General features: G+C 52.8%; 1 protein-coding gene across 1 annotated transcript in view; it reads right to left on the minus strand.

The window, feature by feature from the left end:
* Nucleotides 1-2,569: 2,569 nt before the first annotated feature.
* The window catches only part of LOC149325434 (solute carrier family 41 member 3-like), a 68,644-nt gene continuing 57,986 nt past the window's right edge, over nt 2,570-13,227 (minus strand). Inside the window, exon 9 of the mRNA XM_089564283.1 lies at nt 2,570-2,881. Coding sequence (XP_089420409.1) covers nt 2,570-2,881 — 312 coding nt within the window. The remainder of the gene's footprint in view (nt 2,882-13,227) is intronic.

Raw genomic sequence — 13,227 nt, forward strand, 5'->3', positions numbered from 1 at the left:
GCCTCCACGTTGCTGCCCCATAGGCTAGTACTGGTTAGACACCGCTTTTGTATACTTATCTCTTGAGCGATATTGGTAAACTGGCGTTCACGATCTGAGAGAACCTGCCATATGCGCTCCACTCCAATCTTATTCTAGTAATTTACCTCTTATGATCCGGGTCAGCGGCCACTACCTGCCATAAGTAGACGCATTCCCTTATCACTTGCATGATAATTGTGAAATGCTGTTCTCTTGCGAATGTAAGCACGCTGTGAGGGCCTCAGAAGCCTCTGGGGTCACTTTTGAAGATTACTTTGGTTTCCTGCATGTTAATTTTTAAAACCACCATTCTGCTCTTCCTTGCTCAATTTTCATGACGTGCTCTTCATCTCGTGAGTGACTTGGGAAGGAAATGTCGTCAGTGAATCGCAGATTACTTCGGTATTCTTCATTGATTACGGTGAATCCGCTCTCGTTTGACTCATGCAACAAATGAACGCATGTCATTCAAGAAGCCAACGTCTTGAAAATTTATTGGCTTTCGTAAAATGCATTTCATGCTCGCGCCTACTGCCGGAGGCGACGATAAACTTAATCCTCGGCACTTTATAGCTGGCTGCTGCTGGCTTCAGAGAATATTAGAAAACGAATAGGACGGCGATCAATAATGTTACTATGCGTTTTGGAAAGTACAGTCATGAAATTTATGAGCGTGAACACGGCAGCGCGTGGCAGATAGCCTCGAACCCTACTCGTGGCGATACGCGGCGGCTGCTTTCCGCAACGTGGTGGAAAGGGGTATGCCGCTTTGCCTGCTTCCGGCAAGCCGAAGGACAGACCTCCCTTTCCACTTTGTTTACGAAAGCGGCCGCCGCGTATCGCCATGAGTAGGGTTCGAGGCTATCTGCCACGCGCTGCCGTGTTCACGCTCATAAATTTCATGACTGTACATAGCGCTCTCCACCCAACGCTATGTCATGTGAACCACCCAAAACTGTTTAGTAAAATGTTTCGGTTTTAATCATCTTGATTCTGGTAAAAAAAGTACCAATGAAATGGTCAGAAAAACTGCTCGTTGATGTCTGGAATCGCGCAAATTGCCACTGAACGGCATAGGCTACACGTAGTCAGTTGGCAACCAAACCACATTCCACACACTTAAGTAAACGTAAATCTTAAGCCAGTATGCTTGGAAAAAATTGGTCGTGTATTAAAGACGAAAGAACGGCAGATTTCGGTCACCACACAATTAAGAAAAACCTTGAGGGCCGAAACGTTACGCTGCAATACTGGCCGCCGTCTGTCTAGTGAATGCTCGTCTTGAAATGAGATTCACTCATACTCTCAAATATATTGGGACAGTTGTGCGAGACGTTCGACCTTCTAAAGAGCTATTTATTGCGTTTATGCGTTTATAGTCTGGCATCTCGTGCCAAGGCGTCCTAGGTATATGATAATCAAGAAATTGCACTGCAAAAGGTGTGTTCCACCTTGTCAACATGATCGCCGACAACGAGGCTCGCCAGCATAGTTTTTTCTGAGGTAATTTAAGCAGTCAAGACCTTTGCAGTACCTTATTTTGGGGGTCGTCGCTAGACCCCATGCCCGATCTTACCAGAACAGCGCTGTTCAGTAGGAAAAAAGTGACTAACCTCTACTATAGCTTTTAGAGGACGAGGAGACATTTTTGGCAACGACGAGTCCGAAGCTAGTAATAGTATTAACAGGGTCGATGAATATAAGCGCTCCAAGACGACACAAAACTATAAAGACGGCAAGAGAAAGAGAGCAATCTGCTCTTTGTGTCACCTTTTGTCGCACTGAGCCGAACCACAGGGCTTGCTCTTGTTTGAGCTGCTTGGGCCGCAATACACAGGCGTGGAACGCAACTCGTGGAACGCAATACATATGCGACCCCAAAGGCACTGAGTCACGTACTTGCACACACACGCAGAATTACGCAACACAATGCAAACAGATTGGCGTGCTCAAAGTAAGCAAGAACGTTAAAGACTGCAGAATAACGAAAACAAAAACGATAAATTAAGAACAAGAAGTAGGTTATAAAACTTATTTTTGTGTATTGTCATCTTCTTGAACAGTGAACACAGATACTGGAACTAATCAACGAGATGTCACGAAGTTTCGATTTGCGGATTCTTGTAACATCCTTTCCATATAAAGGGTGATTAAAACCACCACTGTCCCTACTTAGCTGCGTGTATTTATAAGCGTTTGTCAAATTGTTCTGTTTAAACATTATAATACCGACAGCAAGCGTTGCCACTATCCATGAATTCACTTTGAAAAAAAAAAAAAGCGGAATGCAACTGACGACTCCATGTGCACTGCTAATGTGTCCAACCAGTGTGCCTGCGAGGATGGCCAATAGCGACATCGTTACATTTTTGGCTCGTGAAGTTTTAGATCTGCCCTTAGGACTACGTCCATTGCGAAGACGCAGCTGAGGGCACCTTGAATCGGAAAATATCTTTGTGCGAATAAAAACATCGTCCACCATTCTTCTTCCTCCGCCAAAGCTGCCGCATTTCCGGGAGCCTTGCCGAAAGGCGTCTTTCGGCATTTGCTAAGGCGCAGCAGTAGTGGCATTGTCGAGGCGGAGAGCACCGTAGGAGACCAGGACGGGCCAAGGCACGTGCGGAGGAGAAGGCGCTGTGGCTGGCGTGACGAAGTGCGCACTGTACCACTTGAGTTCTTCCTCCTCGATGGCCGAATTGTCGCCTGTGCGGGCGAGCACGAGATAGGCGAGAGTAAGGAATCCCGTGCCGAGGAAGTCGCCGCAGCCCGTGAGGCAGGGGATGGCGGCGTTGTCCGGATCGATGCTCCACTTCCACAGCATGTACACGATCAGCCGAGCCATGTACAGCAACACCACCACCTGCACCGGCACAAGGCCGTCAAGAAAGGAGAGTCTGCTTAACTGTGCTGCGAAGGCAGCAATTGTCATATGCAATAGGCAGCTTTCCATTCCTAAGGCATAATTTTTTTTACGTGGTAAAGAAGCAGTCCTGACGTAGTTATTTGGAACCCTGGAATGTCACCAAATGCCGGACAAACTACGGGAAACAAGTGTTGAAATACTCATTGTCGACGGCTTTAAATTATCTTTTTACTGAAACAAATAATGACGTTTCCGCGATTTCCTCACAGAAATTGCGTACCTTGTTTGTATAAGCTGTTTTTTCTTCCCTTCGTTTGATGCTGATGTGTACCGCCTTCGCGGCACGCTGCTGCGTTGCTGTGTATGCTAGGAGGTCAGGACTCCTCAAGATGTTTTTTTTTTCAGCTTTTTACCTGCCCTCCTGGCAACATTCCTCTTGGTTACGGAATAAATTTCAATTGCAAGGATTACGTATTAATTTCGAACAGCTGGGGCGCTGTAATGAGTACCGGGGTTCTGTGCACGGACGCGTTTCCACGTGAAAGCGTTAAGGCTTGCGTTCTGCAGAAAATCCGCCGACGAAGTTGTGAGGGGAATATCTCGAGAGAAGCATCCAAGATGGGTCACCTAGGTTACGCCATCTTATGGTGTCCTCCCAACCTGCCTGCCGGATTGTGGTCGAACTGACTACTGTGGGAGGTCGCAGTCAATGGCAGCACCTGGCATCGCAGGGCATTGACGAATTGCTTAAACCCTGCACCAATGCGCCAGGAGTGGCTGACGACTCCCAAGGATCAATGAACATAAACTCAAGCATGACCAATTCCGCACATATGGGCATTAATTTTAACGGGATAGCGGTAAAGGATCTGTTCCCCAGAAAACCTGGTGCCATAGTTGTGAGCAAAAAATTACGGGTATGGAGCCAGGTGGTCCCAAGACAGCAACTAGCAAATGCCTTCACGGCATTTCATCGCAAACCGGAGTCCCGTGCGTCTCCCCTGCGCGCCTCAGCAGGTGTTACCGATGCCCTGCATCTTTATTAAATATAGGTTGTGGTAGAACCGTCTGAGGATGCCATAATTTCTCAATGCTAGCTTTCATGTCATCGCCTCATAACGTATGTAATTCTTGCTACGCACGGCTACCTAGCTCATCAATTCCTGACAAAATGCGTCCTTTAGCTCCCCATGCGGCCAGAGGAGGAGCGGCGCCGGCAATACATTTACGACTAAGCATTCAGAGGCAAACCACAGGCAAGTACAAGCGCGATAGTGGCACTGTACATCATCGTTTACATATTGCCACGTATCATTGTAATGTCCGTTCGTTCGCGCAAGGCCGCACGAAAGGGTGTTATCATTTCTGTTTGTGACGCGAGAAGCGGCCGGACTACTCTCGATTCATCACAGCCACGAAGAGCGGCAGCTACGTGTTTCCAGATTACTCTAGATGATCTTGACCTGTTATCTCGAAGTTTTCTTGCCGGCTTTAAATTGAACGATGCCGCGAGCAGCGGGCATTCGTAGTTCGACGATTGACGAGCACGCTTGTTGCTTATGCCGCCACCGAGTGATTCAGTTCTTTTGCGGGCGCAAGTCAGCCCAAATAAAGAGCTTCGTTTGCAAGTCTTTCTGGTGTCTTCCTGACCGCTGGACTGCCGTCACTACAACGTGACATCTGGTGGAGGTGCTGGGTAGCCTTTTATGTACCGGACACCCCCAGCAAGTCGTGACGCCAGCCCTCTTAGTCATTCACCGGAGGATCTGACTGCAGTCCACCGCGCAAGCCGACGTCTGCTAGGGGACGCACCTGAGTTCGGGACTCTGCCGGACCCTACCCGGAAGCGTAAACCAGCCGCAACGTCCACCATGAGCTTGCCCCAGACGACGACTCCAGTCATTCTGCAGCAGCCCCGGGTGCCACCAACCTTCGACGCTTCGGCTGGCGCCGACCCCGAAGAATGGCTGGAGCAGGTCGACCGTGTGGCTGTCTTTAACAACTGGGACGATGCCATGAAATTTAGGTACGTCTTCTTTGTCCTGGAGGGACCAGCAAGAGTCTGGTTTGAGAATGAGGAAGCCAGCCTCGCGAATTGGAAAACCTTCAAAGAGCAGCTTGTCAAGACCTTCACGAACGTCGTTAGAAAGGAAAGAGCCCAGCAGCTGCTACAGTCTCGCATACCACACCCAAACGAGACCGTCGTAGTGTACACTGCGGAGATGAAGCGTCTCTTCCGGCGTGCCGACTCGAGCATGAAGGAAAATGAAAAGGTCAAGCTGCTTTTGCGAGGAGTTAAAGATCAATTCTTTGCGGGCCTCGTACGGAACCCACCCAAAACAGTCGCGGAATTCGTTGAAGAGGCATCCACCATGGAAAAAACTCTTGATGCCCGAGCACGCCAGTATGACCGCCAGCAGCGCATTTTCTCAGAAAACTGCCTGGGCACCGCTAACAACGATAATCTGCGGGATGTTATCCGTCAAGTTGTGCGAGGGGGGCTCCGCCGATTGCTGCCAACGGGAACGCAGTCGCAGCTTTCATCGCTTACAGACGCCATCCGGGATGAAGTTCAACAGGCCTTGGGTGTGACGCCGACACCCACGCAGCCTCTGCAGCCCCCAGCCATGACTTACGCCGCAGCAGTGCGCCGTCCTGCACCTAGACGACAAGACCCAAACCCCTATCGCCCTCAGCCAGCTGCGTTGGACCGCCGCCCCCTCGCCCCAACCCGCCCGTCCTACGAGCGTCGCACACAGCCGAGGAAATGCGACGAGTGGAGAACTCCCGACAAGCGCCGCCCACTATGCTTCCACTGTGGCGAAGCCGGTCACGTTCTCCGGCACTGCGCATACAGAAGACTGGGCATCCGAGGGTTCTCTTACGATGCTCCACGACCCGGACCCGGCCAGCGACCAGCCGAAATCGAGGAATTTTTGTGTTGGGAAGGATGCTCATCGCCGAGCCGCCTATCACGTTCCCTGTCGCCATCTTCACCGCGCTTTGTATCTCCTAGCCGAGGTTACACGATGCGTGGACGCTCCCCCAGCCCCCGAAGGTTAAACTGAATAAAGCAGCCTCTGGAGGTGAGGTTGCTTCTAAGCGCAATGACAATGATCCTCCATAGACGAGTACTCAAGACCATGCCTCAACCACGACGACAACACAGACGACGACAACGACGACGGCGGCGCGGACAGACTTGAAACTTTTAACGCTGCCCAGTGAAGTAACGTCGGAGTATGCCCACAGCAGCCTCACTACTCGACGGAGCCGAGATCGGACACCGAAGACAACGTACAATACGAGAACGCGAACAAGTGATCTTGAAGTTACGGTCGACGGTCACGCGGTTACTGCCTTGGTCGACACGGGAGCTGACTACTCAGTCATGAGCGGGCCACTCGCTGCCCGACTCAGGAAAGTGACAACAATTTGGGATGGCCCGCTGATCCGCACCGCAGGTGGTAACCTTATTACGCCGTCAGGACGCTGCACCGCGAGAGTTACAGTAAATGGGCGAACCTATGCTACAACCTTCCTGGTCCTACAGAAATGCTCGCGAGACGTGATTTTAGGATTGGACTTCCTGAATGATAATCGAGCGATAATCGGGCGATAATCGACCTTAGATCCAAGTCGATCGAGTTTTCCACGGACAAAGCCATATCTGCCGTGACGACCGCGACTCATCACATTGCCTTAAACGTCCTCGACGAAGCATTCGGCGTGCCGCTCCGATCAAGTGTCGTCGCCTGCATAGGTACTGGAGACATCGAAACTGCCGAAGGCGTCGTCGAGGGCAACATCCAGTTACTCTTTGATCGTGGACTGGGCGTCGCAAGGGGAGTCGCCCAAAACCGGAATGGCCAAGCCCAGGTGCTGCTAACTAACCTCACCTAAGAATACCGGCATCTAAACAAAGGTACTACGATTGCCTTTCTCGACGAGCTGCCAGACATCTGATATATTAGTCCTCCCCGACCAACCCGCAGAACCATCTGACCAAGACCACCAACCCACGTTCGGCATCAACCCCGCATTCCCCCGGAGAAGTCAAGACCAAATACGCAGTCTTCTTCAAAGGTACAGCGATTGCTTCTCATCAGCATCGAATGTGCGACGAACCCGGCTTGCCAAGCACCGCATTGTCACCGACGAACACGCCCGACCACTGTGGCAGAGCCCCTACCGCGTATCGCCGATAGAACGCCAAGCTATCCGCAAGCAAGTTCCCCTCAAGCTATCCGCAAGCGCCAAGACGGCAAGGACGTCTGCTACGGCGTCATCACCGTCCGTAACTCTGAAACTACGGACTCGCTCCGTACTAGGCTCCAATGGCGCTACGGCACCATCGTGGAAGTGCGTAAGTTTGGGACGCCCAACAAAGCGAGACTGACTTTCGCCGGAACAGAAAAGCCACGTTTCGTGCACTACGAGTCGGAGCTTGTACAAGTTAGGCCTTACCAGCGAACCATTCCAGCCTGCCGACATTACGGTGTGGTCGGCCACCGCGTGGACGCCTGCCCCGGCCAGAGGCTGTACCGGTGTGGCCTGTGCGGGCAGCAGGCTCTACTCGTTGAAGGGGTGCGGGCCCCTCACCAGTGCAACCCAAAGTGTTCAGTGTGCGGCGGGGCCCATGCCACGGGGGGCCCTGCGTGTACGGCTAAATATCGCGCTATCCAGCCCCCGCATGCCGAGCGCGGGCGCAAATCGAAGCGGAACCGACGCAGGCGTGGCAAGCGTCGCCCGGACAAGCTGAAGGCCAAGGCTGCCGACCAAGCCACGGACCAGCCTGTGAATTCTTCTACCGGGAGCCAGGGAAAACCTCAAGCTGCGCCACCGCCGCCTCAAGCCGGTGCAGCGAAGCCCCTCGGACCTCCTCAGAACGGCGGCTCCAAGACGTGGGCAAACGTTGTCAAGCAACACTCGCAGGTGAGCGGCGCGGGCAGGGCAGCTTCTCCCTTCCCTCCCCCTTCCCAATCTTCCCAACCACGGGCAATCTCTGCCGAACAAAAAGAAATATCTGCTCTCCGCGAGCAGGTTGCAAATTTTCAAAAGCGCCTTGCAATAGCTGAGGCCCGCCAAAATTCCCCCAACTACACCTCTGCCCCACCCGCCGCAGAGGCAATGGAAAGCGACGCAACCCCTTCAGGACAGGCTGCGCATGCCCTCACGGCACTCGAGGCGAGAGTGAGAGCGCTCTAAACTCAAGTTAACAACAGAATATCCGCATTGGAGACGCCAATCAATGCCACACTTACGGCGGCACTCAACAAAATTAGCCACCTTGCGCATCTATCCCAAACCTCATAACCGCTCAGTTCGCTCAACTTACCCGCGCTCCAAAGCGCGCTGGCCCGCTCAAAACCTTCGCAGGCCGGCAGCTCAAAGCGTCTAGGCGTCGGATCGCCGGAGAAGAAGAAGAGGTCCCCTGTGCCATCCCCAGTATAGAGAACGCTCCTCTCTTTGGAGCCACTGGCTCTTAAGCCTCCTCTCTCCAAACTCACAACTCTACCCTTCATCATGGCGGGCGACCCTAGAAATAGGAAGCATCCGCGAAGCAATTCAATCCCTATTCAAATTGAACAGTGGAACTGCCGCGGATTCAAGGCACGCACAAAGCGAGCCGATCTACGCCTTTTCCTTACAACTTTCCCAGAATTACCTGCTGTAGTGGCCCTTCAGGAGCCAGGAAATGGCGCCACCCTTGCCAAATACACGGTGTACCAGCAGGATGCGCAGAGCTGCCTCTGCGTACATAAAAATTACACGGCCTCCCAGGTTGACCTGGATCTTAGCGCTAATTTCTCCTATGTAATGGTGACCATCCTTCCGCTACGCAAACAGGACCCCCCATTGCACATACTCAACATTTACTGTCCCCCAAAGCTACCAAATGTTACATTCGCAGATATCTTCAGCCGGGCTTTGACGGTCGCGAATCGGGATCCCCTCATAATCGTTGGGGACTTTAATGGTCCCAGCCCCTTATGGGGGTACACACGTGAAGAGAAACGCGGACGCAAGTTGGCGGAGCTTGTTTCCACACTAGGCCTTACTCTTCACACGGATCCCGCGCAACCCACTCGTATAGGTAACTCCGTTACACGCGATACGTGTCCGGACCTCACCTTCACGAAAAATATTCGCTATGCAGATTGGAGGAACACCGAGGAATCCCTCGGTAGCGACCACTGCATAATTACCACTACAATCCATACCAAGCCACTCACAAGACCACAGGCCAATGCAAAACTACCCGACTGGACCAAATTTAGGAGCAGCTACACCAATCCTCAATCGATAATGGACCAAGGATACTCAACGTGGTCCCAACACCTAGTATCCCACTTGAAATCAGTCGAGCAAAATGTTCAACTCTCAGAGCCGAGCCCGGCGGTGGATAACCACCTCCTCCACCTCTGGGAGGCACGACACAGCCTAGTCCGCCGCTGGCGTCGTCAAAAACACAATCGGAAACTCAAAATTCGCATCGCGGATATCACCCAACAGGCGGCACAATACGGGGCCCAACTCGCCGACTCCAATTGGGTGCACCGATGCAACACTGCAGCTCGGCAAATGTCGAGTCGGAGTACGTGGCGCCTCTTCCGCGCCCTTATTGATCCGGCACAAACACGTACTGAGCCACAAAAACAGCTTCAAAGGGCTATACATAACTTCACTGGAGACACGGCCAAACTGGCCGATGCGCTCCCAGACAAATATTTGAGCATACACCAGGATCCCCGTGGTCAGGCGTACTCGTATGCAGGTTCCGAGAGCGCGGATTTGGATCAACCGTTCCAGCTCCATGACCTAAAAGCGGCCCTGGCTAAAATGAAGCGAGGTACAGCACCGGGCCGGGACAAGGTGACGGTAAAGCTTATTGCCAACCTCCCAGATCCCGCCTACGAAACTCTCCTCGATTACTTCAACACTATCTGGGTTGGAGGCACACCACTCCCCGTAGATTGGAAAACGGCACTAGTAACTTTCATTCCCAAGCCAGGTAAAGCCATTAACACCGACAACCTCCGGCCCATCTCGCTCACTTCGTGTGTGGGGAAGCTGATGGAGACTATGGTCCGCGACAGATTGTCGGCTTTCCTGGAACAGCAAAACATTTTCGCAGACACCATGTACGGTTTCCGCCCACACCGGTCCGCACAAGATGTCCTGTTGCAACTTCACAAGGAGATTCTCGACAGCGTAGAGCACCCCAGCAATGATAAAGTAGTCGTCGCACTTGACCTGCGCGGGGCTTTCGACCATGTGACCCACGTGATCACCCTATCCCACTTGTCGCAAACAGACTGTGGGCGGAATACTTTCAATTATATCAAACAATTCCTTGCAGATCGCCAATCCTATATCCGGCTGCAAGACACAGAATATGGCCCATATCAACTTGGCACACGAGGGACCCCACAGGAAGCTGTCCTCTCGCCATTACTACTTAATCTGGCCATGATGAAGCTCCCTACCCAGTTTGCAGAGGTCGCCGGTGTGCAGCACGCTCTGTATGCGGACGACATCATCCTCTGGGCAACACAACAATCGGTTGGAGACATCGAGATCAACCTGCAACAAGCGGCAGCTATTGTGGACGCATACGCTCGTCGCTGTGGTCTTGAATGCTCCCCGAGCAAATCGGAATTTGTGCACATACGCCCCAACTCAAAGTGCACAACCAAAATTGCCCTTTCCCTACTTAGCGGACCGATACCCGAACACGAGGAGATCCGGGTACTGGGGCTTTTCATTCTTAGGCGCAAGATAGACACTACCTTAAACAAGCTACGTAAGGTGGGGTACCAGGTGGGTCGGATGCTCCGCCGGGTATCCAATAAAAGGGGGGGACTACGATGCAAAGATGCCCTGCGGCTGGCCAATGCATTCGTAACCAGCCGGATTTTATATTCGGCTCCCTACCTCCACCTACGCAAATGCGATGAGAATGCCTTAGAAGTAGTTCTCCGCAAGATTTATAAGAGAGCGCTCGACCTCCCAATAACGACGTCCAAAAAGCGTCTCCTCGGTCTGGGGATGACCAACACCTTTGGGGAGTTACGAGAAGCTCATCTTAACAATCATTACTTGCGCGTAAGCAAAACACCTGCGGGGAGCCGCCTTCTGACCCGCTTACACATATCCTACGCAACACATACAGAAGAACGGGCCCGCATCGCTGAAGCCTGGCGCTTTGCACGCCAGGTGCGATCCCTTCCGAAGAAGATGACTGCAGACACCCATGATGGTCGCCGTCTCGCGCGGGCGGAGGCTATTTCTCAACAATATGGCCATAAGCCAGGTTTCTTCTATGTGGATGCGGCCGGCCCACACAATGAGGGTTGGTACACGGCGGCCGTCATCCACCAAAACACTACAGTTCAGGACCTTACTTGCGGTGCCCCAAACATTACATTTGCGGAAGAGATCGCCATTGCACTGGCCGCCGCAGATCCAGAGTCCCGAGTCATTATTACGGACTTCAGGGGCGCCTGCCGCAATATTGAGCAAGGGTATATTCCAGACCGTGCTTTCAAAATTCTCCACGCATGCGAATACACAGGGTTTCCGACCCATCGTACCATCGTGTGGCCTCCGGCTCATGCGGGTCTTGAGGGGAACGAGGCAGCCGACGCTGCCGCCCGCGCGCTTACTCACCGGGCGTCGCCTCATCCGCAGCCTGATCCGGAATTTAATTTCAATCCGGCCATCACCTTTAAAAAGATCACCTCTCTTTATCAAAACTTTCATGGTCTCTATCCCCCTCCCTGTAAAGGCCTCACCAGGGTGGAGGAGCGCTGGCTTCTCCGCCTCTATACCAATACTGTACTGTGCCCGGCAGTACTTAAGCACTTCAATTCCTCTTTCTCGGGCGCGTGCCCACACTGTGAGGAGGAGTTTTCGGACACCTACCACATGGTGTGGGCATGCCCTTCCAATCCTGTCCACCCACCCCACCTCCACCCCACTCGAGAGGACTGGGAGGCTGCCCTGCGCGGCTGCTCCGAACTCCATGCCCAACAGGCATTGGTAGCTAGAGCCCGGGCCGCTGCGGAAGCTACAGGGATCCCAGACTAGGGATCCCTCCTAGTGTTTGTAAGGGGCGGGCCCTGGCTCGTCCCATCGACCTCTCACTATAAATAGGAATAAAAGTTTTCCTCCTCCTCCTCCCCAGTGACGTTCCAGCGAGTAATGGATACGGTGCTCGCAGGCTTGAAGTGGCAGATTTGCCTAGTCTACTTAGATGACGTTGTTGTCTTCTCCTCAAGCTTTGAAGACCACCTTAGAAGGCTTCAGATAGTGCTGGAAACGATCAAGTCTTCAGGCCTGACACTGAAACCAGAGAAGTGCCACTTCGCCTACAAGGAGCTGCTGTTCCTTGGTCTCGTCGTAAGGAAGGATGGAGTACGCCCACACCCCCAGAAGACGGCCGCGATCGCAGAATTTTCACAGCCTAATGACAAGAAAGCTATACGCAGGTTTCTTGGATTGTGCGCTCATTACCGGCGATTCGTCAAGAACTTTTCGCGCATCGCTGAACCTTTGACCCAACTTACCAAGGTGGACATGCCTTTTAAATGGGAAATGCCGCAAGAGGAAGCTTTCAAAGAGCTAAAGCGCCGCTTACAGTCCCCTCCTGTGCTCGGGCACTTTGATGAAAACGCCAAAACCGAAATCCATACCGATGCAAGCAGTGTGGGCTTAGGATCGGTGCTCGTCCAGAAAAAAATGGTGGAGAGGAAAAAGTTATCGCGTACGCTAGCCGTTCACTGTCGAAAGCCGAAGCCAACTATTCGACGACCGAGAAAAAAATGTCTCGCCATTATTTGGGCCACGTCGAAATTTCGCCCCTACCTGTACGGATGTCACAAAATTCGGCGCATTTTTGAAACAAACAAAGAAAAACGCCGCCGCGCGCACGGCGCCTAGCCGGCGCGGGCCGAACGGGGGAAAAGGAAAACCGCTGAGCGCGTGGCTCCCTCTCCCCTTCACCACCGCTCACCGTCACGGCGTGCGCCGAGGGAATGAGTCATCCATGTCGAAGATTTCTCTGGAGCATCCGAGTTGCTTCTACAGCTGACGGGGGGAAAAGGGCGTAGCCTTGCGTGCACTAAGACACGTCCCCCTCGCCCGTCGGCGACGGCGCCACGCCAGAACACGCTCGAATCTTCGAGATGCGACCCCCGACCTCTGACCAAGCGCGGCCGGTGAGAAGAGGGAAGGGAGACAGCACTGCCGATGCTGAGTGTATGTGCGCGCCTACTCTGGCGCGTAGAACAAACAGACGTCGAAGCAAGCCTATAAAAGAAGGCGTCGACCGCTGTCAA

Source organism: Amblyomma mixtum, chromosome 10, assembly GCF_055824585.1.
Source record: "Amblyomma mixtum isolate Tamu chromosome 10, ASM5582458v1, whole genome shotgun sequence".
Taxonomy (NCBI): Eukaryota; Metazoa; Arthropoda; class Arachnida; order Ixodida; family Ixodidae; genus Amblyomma; species Amblyomma mixtum.